The sequence below is a fragment of the Rhea pennata genome, chromosome 18 (genome assembly GCF_028389875.1).
Source record: "Rhea pennata isolate bPtePen1 chromosome 18, bPtePen1.pri, whole genome shotgun sequence".
NCBI classification, from domain to species: domain Eukaryota; kingdom Metazoa; phylum Chordata; class Aves; order Rheiformes; family Rheidae; genus Rhea; species Rhea pennata.
The window spans coordinates 10,723,791-10,741,534 of NC_084680.1; the positions used below are offsets into that span (position 1 = coordinate 10,723,791).

Genomic DNA, 17,744 nt, shown 5'->3' on the forward strand with positions numbered 1-17,744 from the left:
TGGTGGTGAACCAAGTCTCTTCTAGAAGATCTTTCCAGCCAGTTGTGGTTGTGGTTGATAGAGGTAACTGGCTGGTTGGGCCTTTGAGGCTTTCCTGCTACTAAACCAGCTAATGGGGATGCTCCCCACAGCAAAGCAAGAAACCCAAAGCAAGCTGCCTGTTCTAATGAGGTGGAGGAGGAAGGAGAACCTGTTTCTGGGGGCAGAGAAAGGGGCCAGCAGGAGCCCACGACGAGGTAAGGCAGAGCTTTCTTCCCTCTCCATTCCCCTCGTGCCTAGGACAGCAGAAACCCATCCCAAATTCCTCCCATCTCTCGCCAAGTCTCCACCTGCCTTCGGTGCCCGCAGCCCTTCCAAAAGCCAGCGGCAAAGCGAGCGCCGGAAAGGAGGCGGCGAGAGCAGCCGCGCGGGTGCCCCCGGCCCCATCCCCGTTCCCTCCGCCCGCTCACCTCCACCTTCTGCCGCACGTCTTCCCTGCTAGCGATGAGGTGGTTCAGGGTATTCTGGGCGTACTCCATGTGGCTGCAGTACTTGCCATAAATCAAGAGCCTGTAGAGGGGGGAAATCACAAATTTGATTTGAAACACTTGCTGGCCATTATAACCCGTTATAAAGATATATATACATATATGTGTGTGTACATCTATGTACGTAAGGTTAAACTACCAGGCAGTTATTCCCCGACATGACTGCTTACCAAGCATTGACACTCTTGCAACACCAGTCTCTAACATTAAAGTCTTTAGATGTTTTCCAAGCTGGAGCCCGCTGGGGGGATTCGGCTCACGACGAGCAGAAGGGGCTTTCCGGCTGGGTGAGCCCCGTTTTTGGGACGGGGAGCCCCGGTCCAGCCCTAGCCCCGCACCGCCCTACGTCCACCTTCACCCGCGGGAGAGCAGGTGATAAAACCGCAATTGCACGGAGCTAGCGCGACGCTGCTCCCGTCGCTCTGGAGTTTCCGTGCACGCTCAGGGAAAGGCCCCGGACCGGGTCTCATCCAGAAACTGCTCGTTCCTCCTTCCTCTTTCGAACGAGCGGTTACTGGAAAGCCCGGCCAGGCTGCGAGCCTGTGCTCTGCAGACACCAAACCCCTCCCTGCAGACAAGCTCCGTTTAAATATGCTTTCCTCTCCTGCGTGCCCCAAAACTGGGCTGAGAAATCACTCGTGCAAAGCCAGAGGAAAAACTCTGCCCCAGAGGAAGTATTATTTAGATCCAGTATCAGCATCTGCTGAGCCTAACGTGCTTACAAAGCACGACGCATTTGAACGCCCGCTCCTGCAAAGTCTGTATTTTTGCAGTGCCAAAACACTAAATAGAAATTGGGCTCCAGACTGAAGGACCTTTCTCAGCAGCAGATTACGAAGCAGCTCCGCGAATGGTACCATTATGCTTGCACGCCTCAACACACCGCCGTTCGGCTGCGAGCCGGCTTTTTCTCGAGATTACAGCAAGCGCCGTAATCCTCTTGATGCCTTAACAAACCTTGCACCTCCCCGACTGCAATGCTCTGGTTTTCTTGTTACGCCGCGTTAGCACGAGGGTTTGCGAAAGCCGAGCGCGTACGCGTCGGAAGCAAACCACTCCGCCGCGTTCGGGGCGGCTCAGGGCTATGAAGACCAAGCAAACGGCAACGGCGGTCTACTTCCCGAGACTCTTCTCCAAATGCAGCCGTCACCAGACCTTGCCAGCACTAAATCCTACGTACCCAACTTCATAAATACTCCTGAGCAAATCTTCTGTCTCCCAAGTCACAGCTGCTCGCACTCCAAAAAGCAGTTGCCACCACCATGGCTGTGCCTCTCTCATTGAGAATTTGGGGATATTTTACCGAATCACGATGGAGTGAAGAAATGCTTCATGCTTGAGAAGAACCCAGAATTATCTGTGCTGCATCGGAGAAACAGAGGCTTCAAATCCCCTAAAAACCCAAGGGCACGGCTGTCTGATAAACACGCAAGAAAGCTGCGGGCGCTCGGCAGTGCGTGCCGCAGGAGGGGCCGTGGGGACCTACCTGAGGTCAGGAGACCGGATAATTTGGGGGAAGTGGGTTGTCACAGGCTCTGGAGACACAGTGAAGCTATAAGAATACCCTGGGCTATAAATTTAAATGTCTGAAATGAGCAGTCCAGTTTTCTGTGGATTCTCCCTTCTCTACCACTTTGCTCATTAATCCTCCATGACAGGTTTGGGTTTTCCCTCCCTTTTCTTGCTGTTAACTGCATTGCTGCTGATAAGATGCATATTCAGTCACATACTGTAACTCATCCATTATTTCAGCGCCTGGTCGCGTGACGGACCCAGACCCGGAGCACCTGCCCCGGCATCGCGCCGTGAATGGGGGATTCGTGGACCCAGGCAGGTAATTGAATAGAGAGATTTATGGGACCCGCAGTCCTTGACGAAGCAGCAGCCAATACAGATTACTCTTCCGCCTTTTCCCCTTGACAACTTCTGAACATGTACAATAATATCTATCTTGCCAGCACTTGGAGAGTTTCAAAGACACTCCAGGAGCATAAATTCAAACCTCCAGTTTTCAGAGAGAGAGATTTACAAACTATTTCCTTCCAAAAGAAAAGGAAAAAGAAAAAAAGGAGAAGACAAGAAAAGAACTCTGTAAAGCAGAGGAGCAATGCATCATTTTGCTGGGACGCCTCCGAGGATGGGTACGGGAACAAGAGCTGTTTGGCACTGATACACTGGATGGGAAGCAGGTCTGATATAAAGGGACCCACTGGGGACTCTGGGGGCCCACGGTGTTGTCCTATGCGAGAGGGGGGAGATCACTGCCTCTTCCTGGGAACCTTGTTTCTTTTCTCTAAAACGTGATAGTGTCATCTCTGGACAGCCCTTTCCCACCGATGCAGGAAAGGACCTTGTCTATTCAGACCAGGGTACTCCAAACTCTTCAGCCCTGAGGCCCTCTGCAGATGCCACCACCAAACAACTGCTCGCTGTAAAGCAGCTGCGTATCTCGGAAGATGAAATCCTGGCCTCACTGCACTTAGTGGGAAAACTACTCCAACGTCAGCAGGGCAGAATTATGTCCAAATACAAGCGCTTTTACAACACTAAATTCACTCTAGCAGCAACCCCACAGTCCAAGAGCAATAAATTCCCTCCGTCTCCCACAGCACAACTGCTCCAGAACGCATGGCACAAGGTTCAGCTACGGATTCTCCCAGGCAAAGCAGGGAGGCAGCGCTGAACGGCTTCCCGGGGAACGGGAACCAGCATCTCGAGCGACGAGCACATTTCCAGGGAAATCAGGGACTCAGGGACAGGCATGGAGCTCGTGAGAAGTGAATTAGGGGAACGCTTCACTTCACTAGCATCGAATTTGCCATTTGAGGGGCAAAAAGCCCCAAGCCAAGATGAATTGAACGGCCGACCAGCCCGGACCGTGCAGCAGGAGCCGAACCGTCGCTGCCAAAAGGCTCGAAGCGGGGCCGGTTCGGTTCCACAGTCTGGCCTCTTCGTTCAGACGCGGCACGGACTGCTCCGCGTGGGGACGGACAGGCTCATTAGCAACTTAACACAAAACGCACGAGTGCGGTCGCTCCCGCGATGTTTAGCGCCCCAGGATGCGAGCAGGATCACAGTGTTTCTTCTTCTTTCCCCAGAGGTTTCCTCCTACTGCAACCGACCTAGCACAGGAGGGTCACGGGGGTGGAAAGGCCCAACTGGAAGCAGTTTACGCTGGAATTGTCCCCAAAAGACACGTGTGCATAACCCGCGTGCACAGCTCTGCCCCGAGCGCAGGCTCTCCGACTGCGACGTCTCAGCAAAGGATTGCTGCCCGGGGACGGTACCGGCACGCAGAGGGACAAGCACAGCCAGGAGGCAGGAGATCAAAAACACCTAAGTGAGTTTTATATGTGTTTTAAAATAATGTACATTCCTCTTTGGGAACTTTTTTAAAAAAAATATTCAAAAAACAGTCACTTTCTAAAAGAAGCACTGTGAATGATGGAATATCTGACCTTAAGATGTATTATTAATGCATATGGTATTTCTGGAGTTATTGACTTCTGAATGGCATTTCTATGTCTAGACACTGGTTTAATCACAGTGAAATAACACCCTGGCATGATTCCACAATGAATCAGGCCTTTGATTAATATAAAGGATATTAAAGGCTTTTATTAACCTTATCTTTATGTTGCAGGGTACTCCTCCTTGCAGCTGCCAAAACACAGAGCCTATTATGTTTGCTAAAGCAACTTTTGTATTTGTTCATCATGCAATAGGTGTGGGACAGCAGCAGTGCCAAATACCTGACTTCCTATAGGGAACCATCGCTTTGATCTAACCTGACCCAAGTGTCCTGCAAAGGGAGCAGCGATCCTAACACGTCACGGGCCCTCAAATCCCCGCCGGTGCTTGCAAGAGAAGCCATCCATTGCGAACCACAATGTGTGCATCTTCACTCCTCTCTAGTACTTGTTTAAACGCATTATATGTTTGGCCTCCAAAATAGCTGCTTCCATATGGGAGGTCACGAGCCCAGGAGAACTGCAAGAACAAGCCTCCGTGGGGAGCCACACCACGGCTCAGCGGAGCACAGCAAGGATTTAGCCGACTGCCAGAGAGGGAAAACATCTCATCATAGGCCGCTCTGCCCTGGATTACCTGACACACTTGCTACTTCATTTGCTTGCCTCGCTGGAGGGATTGAGCAACGTTCGAGACGCCTGAGAGCATCTGAGTTGCTGAGGATACTGTACTTGGTTGGTGGCAACCAGCTTTTCTACTCTGAGATGGGCCCTGCAGTTAGTTACGCTAATTTGTTAAACCTGGAGTTGTCTGCAGATTGGGTTTCCTTTTACCTTTCTTTGAATTCCAGAAACACTTTTGCCAGGCTGCTTCCTCCAGACATCATAGAGACGTCGATGGCTCTCAGGAAATTGAAGTGCACTTTAATTAGGTCCTAAAACAAAGAAACAATCAATACTTTAAACACACGCGAAGCAAATGTGCATGCAAAGCCTAAAGAAACACACATTCACTACTTAATTAGGCAATCGTTTTCTATTCTTCTTTTTACTCATTAACTGTTTTTAATATGAGTCATTCTAGTGAGATATAGCCCTAAACTGCCATGAATGCAGGGCCGTAATTCAGCTGGAAGGTTATACAACGATAAACACATCTAGGACTCCTACACGTATTAAACTCCCTTTGCTCGGCCTGGCAGGAGGCTTCGACCGGGATCCCACGCAGGGCAGCCCCGTCGGAGCAGGCGGCGGAGCAGAGCACCGGCTGGCTGGGAACGAACCCCTCGGTCGATGAGCCTGGACTGGTAACGGCACCGGCCCTTTCAGCCCATCTGTCCTTAGGGAACTTGATTGCTTACGTGCCCCAACCTGCGCTGCTCCTGCCAGCCTGGAGCCACGACGCCGTCTCCGGCTCGGCCGAGGAGGCGGTGGGGGGCTCCCCGGGTGGCTTCCTCCTCCCGAGGCTGCAAATCTCCAGGGATGGGATTCATGCTTTCGCCCTATTCTGCCCAATTCTGGGAATGGGGGAGTCTAAGACAGAGGAAGTGTCTTGCTTATCATTAAAAGGCAGGTGAGCAGCAAAGCCAGAGACAACCCCGGTGCCCCAAGCTCCCGGGCAGCGTGGAATAGGGCCACTCTGCTGCTTCCCACCATGGTTTAACTCCAAAGTATGTCCAATATTTTTCCAAAGCATTTTTAAGTATAGCTAAAGTACACGCAGGCCAAGTCCTGGCCACGGAACATCCTTGGGATCAAATTATTTTCTTACCCAGAGTCCATATAATCCCCAACTTTAAATGGGCGTTAAAGGACGTCTCCTAAACCCATTCAAGCTCCGCAACGCGTTGAGGGCTGAAGCTATACCGATGAACGCGAGACTCGAACGTGAAATCTCAAAGTCCATTCTTAAGCAGGAAGAAAGCTAAGCCGCCGTGAAAAGAGCAAAGCTTTAAGCAAGTGTTTACTCTGTTACCTCTAAATTGATAAAAATAGCTTCCATATCCTGGGGAGTCAGTACCAGCTTCAGTGGGTTCATGTAGTTCTGCAAGAGGTAAACGGAAAACTGATTGAAATAAAGGATAAGAGTTAACAAGCTTCTTCCTGCGTAAGGGCGATATTTTTTGCTGCTCCACCGGCTGCATTTATCTTGGCAGGGAGAAGCCACATTTTAATGAATCTGAGCACTTGTACAGGCCGACCAACGACAACATATTTGTCAAGACCAGCCTGGGCCAGGGAGGCCCGAGCAGGAGGCGAGGAAACACCGGGGGCTTATCTTGACCCAAAGCTCCCTTTGGTTCTCCCCACGGGCACTTCCAGGCGTCAGGAGACCCAAGACGTCCACCCGGGGTATGTGTGGGCGTGCGTTCGCTGGGTGCTACTTTATTTTTGCTTTTTATCAACCTGCTGGTTTCTGCACAAGGTGGCAGTTCTCAGCTGCAGTTGTGTGGAGCAGGGAAGCATCTTTTCAGCTCTTTGATTATCTCGCTGGAATTCTGCCCTTGAAAAGCGCAGATGATATGATTGCATTGGAAATGCCTTGCTGAACAAATACATATTAATAGAAATGTCTACACGGCTTGTAGCTACAAAACACACAGATGCAATGCACCGAATACAGGACCTTCTACCCCACAACACGCCAGAAAAATCTCCTTAGTCTTCACAAGCTCTTTCAATTCATATCAAAGCAATAACTTAACTCTTTCCCGGGGCTGAAACAGAAGGGTTGTAGTTATTTTCAAAGAACGAGTGCTATTTACATAAGCAATATGTACATTAGAACGTTTCTTTGGAAAATGTGAAATGTTATTTTTAATGTGCTGGTTGGTTTCTCTCACAGCTTTTTTGCAAGAACTTTAAACAGATTAAGACAAATAAAAGGAGAGGAAACAAAAGCATTAGGACAATTAGAAATGGCAGCTCGATTTATTATCATCCTTTATTCCTGCTACTTTACTCCGCGAGTAGAAACAATCCCCAGGCTCCCGCAGCATCCACGATGCTTCACTGTCTCGCTGAGGTGTTCATTTTTTTAAAAGAACGGCACAACAATAATTCATCAAAACCAATTAAAATCCATGAATTCAAGCAGCGAAATGTTACTTTTAATCCAATTAGTTTCAACGACAAATCAGCACAGCTTCAGCACTTTTGTGAACTGCCCAGAATAAAGAGCCTCTTTCAAATTATGCAGCGGCAATCAAAGCGATAAGGTATCTCCGAACACGGGTCTTATCGGCCTTATTGGCGAGACCGGCCCTGGGGCGAGGGATGGGGAAGGCCGGCTCCTCTGAGCACAGCAGGGGGGTTTCTCGGTCTCCTTCCAACACGCAGCGATCAGAAGAAACATGCTGTTTGGCTCACACGGTTACAGGCTGCCCACTTGTGCTCGTCCGCACGGGTTTTCCGTATCTTCCTTCTCCCGCAGTTTTACATGTGAATGCATCAGCCCGGCCTCACCACAGCCGCCAGCTCCCGCAGCAAGAGCCACCCCAGTACGGTTAGCGTGTGCTCGAGGGGCAGGCAATGGCGTTAAAAAAGTGGCTCGGTTCTTACCTTTTCTATGTCTTCAAGTGTTTTGTAGTATTTGGCCTCAGTTTCTTGAATTTCTAGCAAACAGCAATTTCTTTTGTCATCTTCTGTCATTCCCATTTTCTAGAGAAAGGAAAAATAATGCATGTTCAGGTCTTGTTAAGACTGATCCAGCATCCTGCTCACATGGAGCTTTGGTTCAGCAAACAGTCTTAGTAAATTCATAACAAATGCAAGTCTGGAAAGTCAGAAGAATACTGTTTACAGCTGTTGTTAACAGAAACATTTTTTCTCCAGAAAATTAGGAAGAAACCCTGGCTCTGCTATCAAGCACCTTTCAATATAGCAAGTATTACATTTTTATATTACATATTATACCTACATCACCAAAGGAAACTATAGCTACAAAACAACAGCTAAGGCAGAATAAATGAAAGAAAAGTACCCCTTTCCCCCCCTATTTTTTGCCTAAGAGAAAACTCACAATAGAGCCTACACGGGTCATAAAGAATACGTTAGACTTATACAAATCCCCTGCCAGGGTTACCTATTCTCATCATCGTAGGTCAGATGTGATAATACATGTATTTTTTAAAGCCTCAACTCCTGGAGTCACTTCTCTAGCTCTTACGTTTGTAGAGAGAAGCTGAAGATGTGTTGGGAGATGGTGCACTTAGTCTCTGAACTGGGGAGGTAATGCAGTGATTGGTTTTTAATGATCATGCATAGGAATGAACATTGTTTCTACACCCAGTTGTAACTCCCAGCTTAGTTTTATCAGCTAGATGGAAACCAGTATTTTAATCAGTCTCTTACCTGCATATATCTAATCTGAAGCGTGCAGAAACACAAGAAACCAATTAACATTATACACTTCCTATTGCAACATGTCTTAAGCAAAAAAATCCAACCAACCAAACAACCCCACCCCCACCAAAGTATTTCCAACATTCAGGCGTAAATGTGGGTGGTTATTATTAATAACAGGTTCTTTTGCTAAGAGGTAGGAAAAAACTTTGGGTCACATCTTCAGCTGCTCTTCATTAACTCGATCATTGGCCACCAGTACCCAAGAAAACAAAGACGCTAAGGAAGACACCATCGGGGCCTTGGAGCCAAAGGCCAGGCAGGAGCTGCTCTCTCGGAGCCAATTCCGCTGGCCCTAACCCTGCACGTCCTGCATGAAGGGTGCTCTCTCCCATTTTAGCCTTGCATGCAAGAAATTTCCACCAAAAACTTCCCCAGGGTCAGTTCTTGGGTAAATCAGCTTCTGCAACTGCTGGCACAACGGTAAAAACCCCAGGGGCCAAGGAGCAGTGTTGCCGCTGGTAGCTCCGAACAGCCCCATGGACTTTGGTGTAGATAGGTAGAAGGTTCTGTGCCCTGCTGCTCACCACAGCCACGTGTCAGAGGAGTGCAAGGAGCTGCAGACACAGCTTGGAGTGATGAGATGCCTCAACAAGCACCACCGCGGTCCTTGTACCGCTTACAGCCAGGCTGGGACTTAGGTCCCCATTAAACTGGGAGTCAACGGGGGCTGCAGGGCACGGGGGCTAGGTGAGAAAGCAGCAGGCAGGCGACGCCGCAGCTCGTCTCCTGGGCTCGCGGGCTCCGTGAGGTGCGAGCCTGCCCTTCCACACCTCCGAGCACCTCGCGCAGCACAGTCGCAGGTCGGGCTCAGGGGATTTTATTGATCAGTAGACTTGTGCATTTATCCTGCTTCATTACAGCAAGCTATGTACTGTTGTCAGATGCTGTTTGCAGCCAGGAGACAGTAATTAGAGCCTACACGAATCCCAGGGCTGGCAGACAGCAGAGGGAGGGAGAAAATTTGGAAGCTCGTGCTCTAGTGAAAATCTCCCTTGGAGCTTTGCATCAGCAGAAATCAGTGCAGCCCTCTCCTTTTTGCTGGGGAGGCATGTCTCAGGGACTCATGTCTAAATCCTCCAAACACACCTTTGGGGAGATTCAAAGGCCTCTTCCTTTTCTGGAGCAGCAGATTTACACCAGAGTTAAGGCAAGTCACTCCATGAGGTCTGTGCTGCACTGGCCAGACCTGCCGTGGTCTCTGGGGTTCTTCCAAGACCAATCTGTCTACAAACCCTCCCACAGCAGATGTCACAGCTCCTCAAGGAGCTGCCCATCGCAAGCCATGGGGCAGTACTGCAAGAAGAGCTGGGGCAGCTGGCAGTCCTCCTTGTGAAGACCTGCCCATGGTCACCTACAGCTAAAAAATCTTCATGCTGGGGATTAGCTCATTTGGCTAATGGAGCATGCGTGAGCCTCGGCTCTTCCCCAAAACGGGTTCCAGCAACACAAGCTGCATTGGCACAGCAAGGAACTACTATTTTTAAACCTATCTTTTACAATTTGAGCTTATTAAGTCTCCTTCCCCTCCCCAAACTTCTTCAGGTGAAGGGCTGAGAAGCTCCTCAGAGCATCCAGGCCAGCACTGCCCCAGCTCCAGCTTACTTTTACCTGCTGTGAGGCAGCCCAGCTTCGCGGAATGGTGCATGGGGATTTGCTTCGCTACCCTTCATTGGTGGATTGATTATTTATTTAATTTTATCCTCCCTCTTCCCTTCCCACCAAGCCATAGCTTTAAAAACGCATATAAATTGTTACCATGGGCTGTTGAACTTCCACTCTGATGATATCTTCATAGATATCATCACCTTCATCTTCACAGGGGACGCAGTCATAAATATCCTCCCCCAGATCATGTTCGCTGAAACGAGAACGAGAGCGATTTAGCGATGATAAAGAGGGCGCCTTCGCTGTCACCCGATCGGGCAACCAAACAACTGCGCCTGCTATGGAGGGAGTCACAATAAAAAAAAGAAGGAAAAAAAGCCCTCAAGGACAACAACATTTTCACATCCTCATTTCACATTTCCCTATTTATGTTAAGAAGTGTCTATTTTCACAGATCAGCACCCACTGCACGGCTTCTCCTGCTCGCCCACGTTGCAAACGGGCAAAATGTGCAATAGAAGCCGGCACCACAGCCGAGGCATCGCTCCGGCTGTATTGGGACCCTCCAACTGAACCAACCCACCGAGCCCGCCCCTCTCTGCCTGCCTCCGTAGATGTCCGTACTCTCCTGCGTTCTCTCTCCAGGATTTCCCTGCTCTTCTCAAGCTTGGGGCCAATCTGGCGCTGCTCAACAGAAATTGAGAGGTTGCAAAGAATCAAGACTAAACTTCTTAACGTGCAGCTCTCCCAGTGTGAACAGCACTGTGCTGACCATGCACACCCTCCTGGGTACCTTTTGTGGACCCTCGCGTGAAGAGAAGGTGCCGGCGAGCTGCCATGCTAATGCTGGAGCCGGGTTCAGGCTAGGCAGCTGCCCTGAGCAACGGCCCCTGCACTCCTCTGTGCTAGAGTTATCACATAAATATTTAACACCTCTGGATCTGGTTTCACTAGGTGATGTACCAACTCCCATGAAACACAACCTCTGCTCTGATAGCCACCAGGGTTCATTTTTAACATCTCCCAGACTAGCAAGGACTCTCAGAGCAAGCACAGGAGGAGCCTGGGTGGGAAGGGAGAACTGATGGGACATGACAAGGAGTGAAAAGATGGCCTCTCTCCATGCCACTGCCACATCCTACTCATGCCTGGCAGGAGTAGGAGCCCCTCGGCCCTCCTCTGTGTGCAGGTGCAGCAGCAGTGCCCACCTTCACAGCTGTGGTCCTCAAGTTTTTGCTACACCCCCACCCTACCTCCATGTGACTGCTGGTAGAAAAGCACCCAAATCCTGCTCAACGCTGCCAACATATCTCAAGTGACTGCTGTGTGCACACAGAGAAGTGCCAGATTTACCAGGACCCCTTGGGTGGGCAGGGACCTGCATGTGAAATCAGGATAGTGCCCATCACATCCAACAGCAGGTGCTGCAGAGGTCTCACCGTACGGACATCTCAGACTTGGCTCTGGGATGCTTGGCCCCATGGGGCTGCAGTGCTGTGCAGATCTCTATAACAACATTCACAACACGGCCGGATCAAGCAACAAAGTCACATTTTCAGAATAGGTCAAGCCGTGTAGGAGCTGCCCTTGCGAGCGGAGACTTTATAAAGGCATTGATGAGATGCAATGCCCAACTTTTATTCAAAGCTGATAGTGCTGGGTACTTATTAGTCATCAGAGCCTATACAAATGCCCCTAGGGGCTCCTAAGTCATAGAGCATTTTTGAAAATTCAATTCATAATAAAGACTAATTAAAAACGATAGTGTCAGAGCTTAGACCTACAGGTACTGATTGCTAATGGTTCCTACTGAAGTCAGCCTCCTGGGATCAGGACTGTGCGAAACACTGGAATATCAAACAGCTTTCTGATATTTTATGAGCTATCTCTTTCAACATGAGTATTAATTACATACAAATATTTAGATGTAAAACGCTGCTCAAACTGTAGCACTCTATCTCTGCGTTACATGTTCAGCACTGAGCAGCAGGATGCACCTGTATTTGCAAAAGCAGGCTCTATTTCTCTTCTAAACGCAATTCTTTCTATTTTAAAAAACAGATTTATTTAATAAAAATTTGGGGGGTTTAAATAAATGTGCTGGCATGATGTATCATTTCCACTCTGCCAGCCTGATACATTGCAGCTGCTGTAATAATGCCCACTAATAGCTGGCGATCCATCTTCCTCTTCCCAACTGTCGCCGCCGCTGTTATTATCTGTACCAATATTTATATTCTAAGCTCCTCTCCTTATCCAGAGCAAGTAACTCCCAGTTCCTGATTAATCTTCCATTCCCACATGCACCTTTCAAATCGCTGTCTGCCTCTCCATACATCATTTCTCTGGCTAGAAGGTCATTAGGAAACGTACGGTTGAGTTAATATTGCAACGGGTCGTTCCTGCCCGGCAGCGAGCGCGGCTGGGCGTGAACCCACTGCAAGCATCTCCACCGCACCCTTTTGGGAGGAGAAGAACGAATGGAAGAAGAACAAGGCCAGGAGCAGGTGCAAACGTGGCAAAGTTGCCCATGGAGCTACAGCTGTGGCACCATCAGGCATAATCTGCGCGCCACCACTTCGCTGCCATGCGCAAGCAGCCGAGCTCCCTCTGCCCTGCATGTCCCTTCCTACTGGCACCAGTGCAACCCCCTTCTATCTCCGTTTCCTTGACTGAGGAGAAACAGAGCAGATATCCCTATTTCACAGGAGCATTTGGAAAGATGCCTCCGTTTCTGAGCTTAGGGGAGAAATGCTAGAGAAGCTCCAAACCAACAGCAGTGGTGGTATTAAAATAACAATACCTTTGTCAGACGATCCCGTATTTATTAAAGTGCATTCCTGCTACATCTCTGAGAAACACCAGAGACCGCCAGTTTTATGGGGAACTGTAAAACATGCAGATCAGCCTCTGTCGAGCGGCCCGCGAGCTGCTGAGTCTCGCTGGTGCACGTAATGCTGTTGATACCAGCGCTTTGCACATACTAATTTTCACTGGGCTCTGTATTTTGTCTGTCAGAGCTGAAAATATGCAACCCTCCCCCCATTATTAAAAAGGAAAGTAGGCATCAGGAGCAACCCAAGAACACACTAAATTTGAAATGCCATATGGGAAGGGAAAGCGGGGCAGGTATTTTCAGGGTTTACAAGAGTCCCTTGCAGTGGGAGGCATTAAATTCGGCATCCCAAGCATGGTGCGCCGGGACTGAACAGCTTCAGCCTGGAAGGCCAGATTCTCACATCTTCTTTCCACCCAAACAGGCAATCTAATCCTTCAATAAAGCCAGGCGAAACTGTGAGTTACCCGTGTATATCAGAGCCTACAATCTACTGCCTGGATTAGAAGATTCATTGACAGCTCTGGGTTGAGGAAAGAGATTTTATCCTCCCTTTGGAGTTAATGCTAGCGTTTGCAATTACTGTTATTAGGATGGAGATAGCCAGCTTTGCACCAGCTGACCTGGCAGCATCTTGCCTAGAGAGAAAGCTCACTAAAAGCAAAAGAATAAAGTCCACGGCAGTCACCAGTGCAAGATTGCCCTGGCAAACATCGAGCTTGTAGCCCTGGAGCTGCTTTAGGGCTTGGGGTGGCAAATCCTCTGCGGCAGGTCCACCTGGCCGTGTTAAAGGATGCTGCCCATTCCATTTTCAGTATCATCAGCGAGGGTGGAGGAGGAAGAGCTGAGAAGCCGGAGGACCATTGATGGGTCTCTTATCCAAAAAACACTCCTCCAGGACTCAGGGAAGTCAATGAGTTTCTACCAGCCTCTTCCTCTGCCAGGACACAAGGACAAGCCCAAAACCACCTCAGCCCAACCAAGGCCCTCAGGGCAGGCAGACCGCACCAAAGCCCCGTCCAAGCCACAGCGCTGCTTTCGCTCTGCTGATGAGAGACCCAGAACTACCAGGAAGAGCCAAGGAAAGGGGAGGAGGAAGAGGCAGCTAAAATTAGACAACCAAAAGCTCAACCCACTTTTCCAGCGTTGTGGCTGGGAAGGCTGAAGATGCAGCAGACCTGGTAGTCTCTGCCCAGCCCGGGCTGGAAGCGCATGCGCCGAGTCTCCCGGACAGCTGCCAGGCTCCAGCTCGCCCCAGTAATCCTGCACTTTCTCATTCTCACTCTGCACTTAGAGCTATAAATAGACAGCTCATCCGAGCAACCCCCTCATTCATGGTCTCTGACAGACGAGGACGAGCAGTCAAAGTCCTATATTTGCACTACATCTGGCAGGCTCAGGGTGAGGGAGTGCACGATGTGCCGCGCAGTCTTTGCACTCGAGATCTCGCAGAGTTTTAATTAACCAAACAGTGCTTGGACTTAGATGCTGTGTCTGGAAATAGCAAGAGAGGCCTCTCCCATCCATCCTGCTCAGGACTGCGTGTTCCCTGTCCAAAGTGGAACCCTATAACCGCAAAGATGAGCCGCCGACGCTTACCGCAACTAACGCGATCTTAGAGGTGGCAGCAGCAGGACACATACAAATCTTAACCGGTGACAAAGAGGACAAGGGCGTGTTTACAGCTGCTAGGGCTTGAACGTCTTGTACCGCAGAGCCATTTATTTAACTGGCTGGCATGTGTGGCTTTTCCAACACGGCAAAAATAATGAGAAAAGTGGCAGCTAACTTATCATCGCGCCTTGGCTCCCCTATTCATCATCATTTCTTTAATGCACTTGAGAAATTCTGCTGATCGCATCACTTTTTTGGAAGATACAGGAAAGAGAGAAGATACTTTCGGAAAGAGAGAAGAGCTTGTATCTCTGGCAATCCGCACGAATTAAACGTCTAAGTCCTCTGAACACAGGACTTGGGCACCTAAGCCCCTCGGAGACGGAGCAGCTCCCAGAGCGAAGGGACGAGAAGCAGTTTGGAAATCCTCCACGCCGGACGCAAAGCTGGGGGGTAACCGCAGGGATCCTGCGAAGGCAAAGCCCACCGGCGCCGCTGCCGGAACCGGCAGGAGAGCGGTCCGAGCACCAGCCCTGGGGGTTTTCGGGGGAGTCCTGCCAACGCCGCCAGCGCCTTCCGCTCGCGAGCGCCAGGAATTCAGCGCGAGCCTTACTCCAATTAAAAGCAGGCCCGCGTGCGAGAATCCAGAATTTTAATACCCACTATTTAAGGGATTTTTAGGAACATTAGGAGAGGGGAAATACGCTGTTTTTGAGAGGATCTCTTTCTAAGTTGGAATTTATTAAGCTGGAGCTGCTAGGACCAAACCGCGAGCTGCGGATTCCAGGATAGTCTGGTCCTTGTACTAGTAATTTTTGATTTACTTTTGTAATAACCGAAGCCATAAGGAACTCATCGGATTAAGAAGCCTTATTATTTATGTTGTGGAACAATAATATTTAACGGTATAAGCCACACACCCACCCGCACGGATTTGCTCTCCCTGGGTAACAGACTGCACTTTATAAGCCAAATCCGGGCCCCGCCAGCGTCAACGGGGATGCCGCGCCGCGCGCATCTCCCGGGCTTACGCCTTCTGGTACCCGTTACTCGCTCGTCTGGAGTCTCCCACCCACCTGCTCCCGCCGTCGGCAGGAGACTGCAGCAGGCCCAGAGAAAGCACCTGGAGGGAACCGCTGCTCCGTCCGTTCGAGGAATTACGCCCAGGGTTTTTGCAGTTAAAGGGGGGGATTTGGCACGCGGAAGGGCTGCCCCCCCCCCCAAAAAAAACTGAGCCACTCGGACCAAGCGATGTCTCCCAGGGCTCTACACGGGGAAAAACAGGCTATTGTAAGAGCACAAAAATCTCCTGGCAAGAAGATCAAAGCGGGCAGCCCGGCTCCGCGAGCCCTGCTGTCGTATTTTATCGGACCCTACCTCCCCCGTTCCTTAATCCCCTCCTCCTTAAAAGGCAAGGCCACTTACTCCGCCAGCTCCTCCAAGCTCCGATAGACGTCGTCATCGTTTTCTGCGGTCTCCTCCGAAGGGAAAGGCCTGGGGAAGGAGACGAGTCACAGCGTTATCGGTGTTCCTGGCCCCCCGCGGCAGCCGCCCCGGCCGAACTCAGCCCGGCGCAGAGCGGCGGCGGGCTCCCGGGAGCAGCGCCCCGCTGGAAGCCCCGCGGGATCGGATGCTTGCGTTGTGGGGAGCAAAAACTGGATACGCGTGGACTTTTAACTGCCCCCAAGCGTAATTTCCTCCTCTGCTCTCCCACCCTCCCCGTTTCAGGCTAATGAAAGATTTAGCGCGCGGGCTGGCTAGCCCCAGAATTCGCTATTCTTGGATCCAGCCTCCAGCAATAATTTTCCCTCTCCTCTGCTTCCCTCTCCCTTCCTTTGGGGAGCAGCTTCAGACCAAGCGTGTTTCCAAACTGGGCTCGAGTCTGCAGCGAGCGCAGCTAAAACCAGCCGGCAAGCGCGGAAGGGGGGAGAGCAGCGCGGCCCGCCTGCCCGGAGCAGGGTGACTTCGCGCTCCGCAGGGCGCCAGCGCTGCCGCGCGCCTCCGCAGGACGCAAACCCCCGGGACGCCAGGAGCGCGGCCCGCGGTTGCTCCCTCCGAGCACGCCCGCGCGGGAGGTGGTGGCACCCCGTCTTGCTCTTCTTGCAAGGCAGGAGCCGCTCGGTAGTTGTCTCAACACCCCAACATCTGCCAGAACCAGATGTTTGGGCTTTTGCGAGATGTGGGGGGAAGCCCTCCGCATTTTGGAGGGGAGCTTTAAAGCACAGGGGTACAGCGAGGAAAGAGGAGACCCCGAGGACCTTTACCAAACGCCCGCGTGCATCTGCATTTCCTCTCCTCTGCCGTCCCCGAGGGATCCGTGACTAACGCAAAGGCCATGTGAACCTCAGACAGAAAAGCCAGCAGCTCCGCGAGCACGTGGCGGAGCAGATCGTGAGAACCAGTCTCCGGCCTCAGCATCGCCAGGCGAGGGGGACGGGAAGCAACCGTGCCGCAGAGTCACCCCGTCCTGCACAACGCCAGGCAGAAAGGAGGGATCAGAGGTGATTTTTTTTTAAGCCACCGCTTGTTTAAATAATAATAATAATAATAAAAAGAATCCACCATGAGGCACAACCTCCTTTCTTTGAAAAGTCTCTTCTGCTTTTAATCCTTGACTATTCCCTTCTCCAGAGCTCCCCATGCCAGAAAGAAAGAAGTAAAAGAGTCATAAGGAATATTCAAATCACAAGAACGCGTTTCCAGCCACACACACCAGCTCGAGGTGTCGTCAGTTCGTGTGATAAAAACCCCCATGTAAGACATCAAAGAGAGAAAAACATTTTCTAACGAGAGCTGCTGGGAGATGGCAGCTTCGCGAGCCCTCCCAGCTTCACCCCGACCGGGGCAAAGCGCCGGAGCGAAACTCAGGGCAGGGCAGGGATTAATAACCTGTGTCTGTGCAATAGCAGCTAACGGCTAAAACGAGGATGCCCAGGATGCAATTAAAATAAAGCCGTACAGAAGAGCAGGCTACTAAACGAACCGGCTAAAAGCTGGAGCTGAAGGACTGCTTTCTGGAGCTTCAGCTGGAGCTGAAGGACAACCTTCTGGAGCTCCAGCTGGAGCTGAAGGATGGCTTTCTGGAGCTCCAGCTGGAGCTGAAGGACGGCTTTCTGGAGCTTCAGCTGGAGCTGAAGGACAACCTTCTGGAGCTCCAGCTGGAGCTGAAGGATGGCTTTCTGGAGCAAGCCCAGGGTTTGCGCTTGGGTTGTGCCTCGGTCCCTGGCTGCCCATGCACACGCTGCTCCCACGTCCCCACTGCAGGAACCCACCTCTGATCTCTCC

The 17,744-nt window shown here is 50.7% G+C and overlaps 1 protein-coding gene across 2 annotated transcripts in view; it reads right to left on the reverse strand.

Annotated features, from left to right (window-relative positions):
* VAV2 (vav guanine nucleotide exchange factor 2) overlaps positions 1-17,744 on the reverse strand; it is a 141,849-nt gene that overhangs the window by 24,768 nt on the left and 99,337 nt on the right. For both annotated transcript variants that reach the window (XM_062590651.1, XM_062590652.1), the window contains exons 4-9: positions 15,885-15,953; positions 10,160-10,262; positions 7,559-7,657; positions 5,973-6,041; positions 4,832-4,932; positions 450-549 (exon numbers count right to left, since the gene is read on the reverse strand). In XM_062590651.1, coding sequence (XP_062446635.1) covers positions 450-549; positions 4,832-4,932; positions 5,973-6,041; positions 7,559-7,657; positions 10,160-10,262; positions 15,885-15,953 — 541 coding nt within the window. The remainder of the gene's footprint in view (positions 1-449; positions 550-4,831; positions 4,933-5,972; positions 6,042-7,558; positions 7,658-10,159; positions 10,263-15,884; positions 15,954-17,744) is intronic.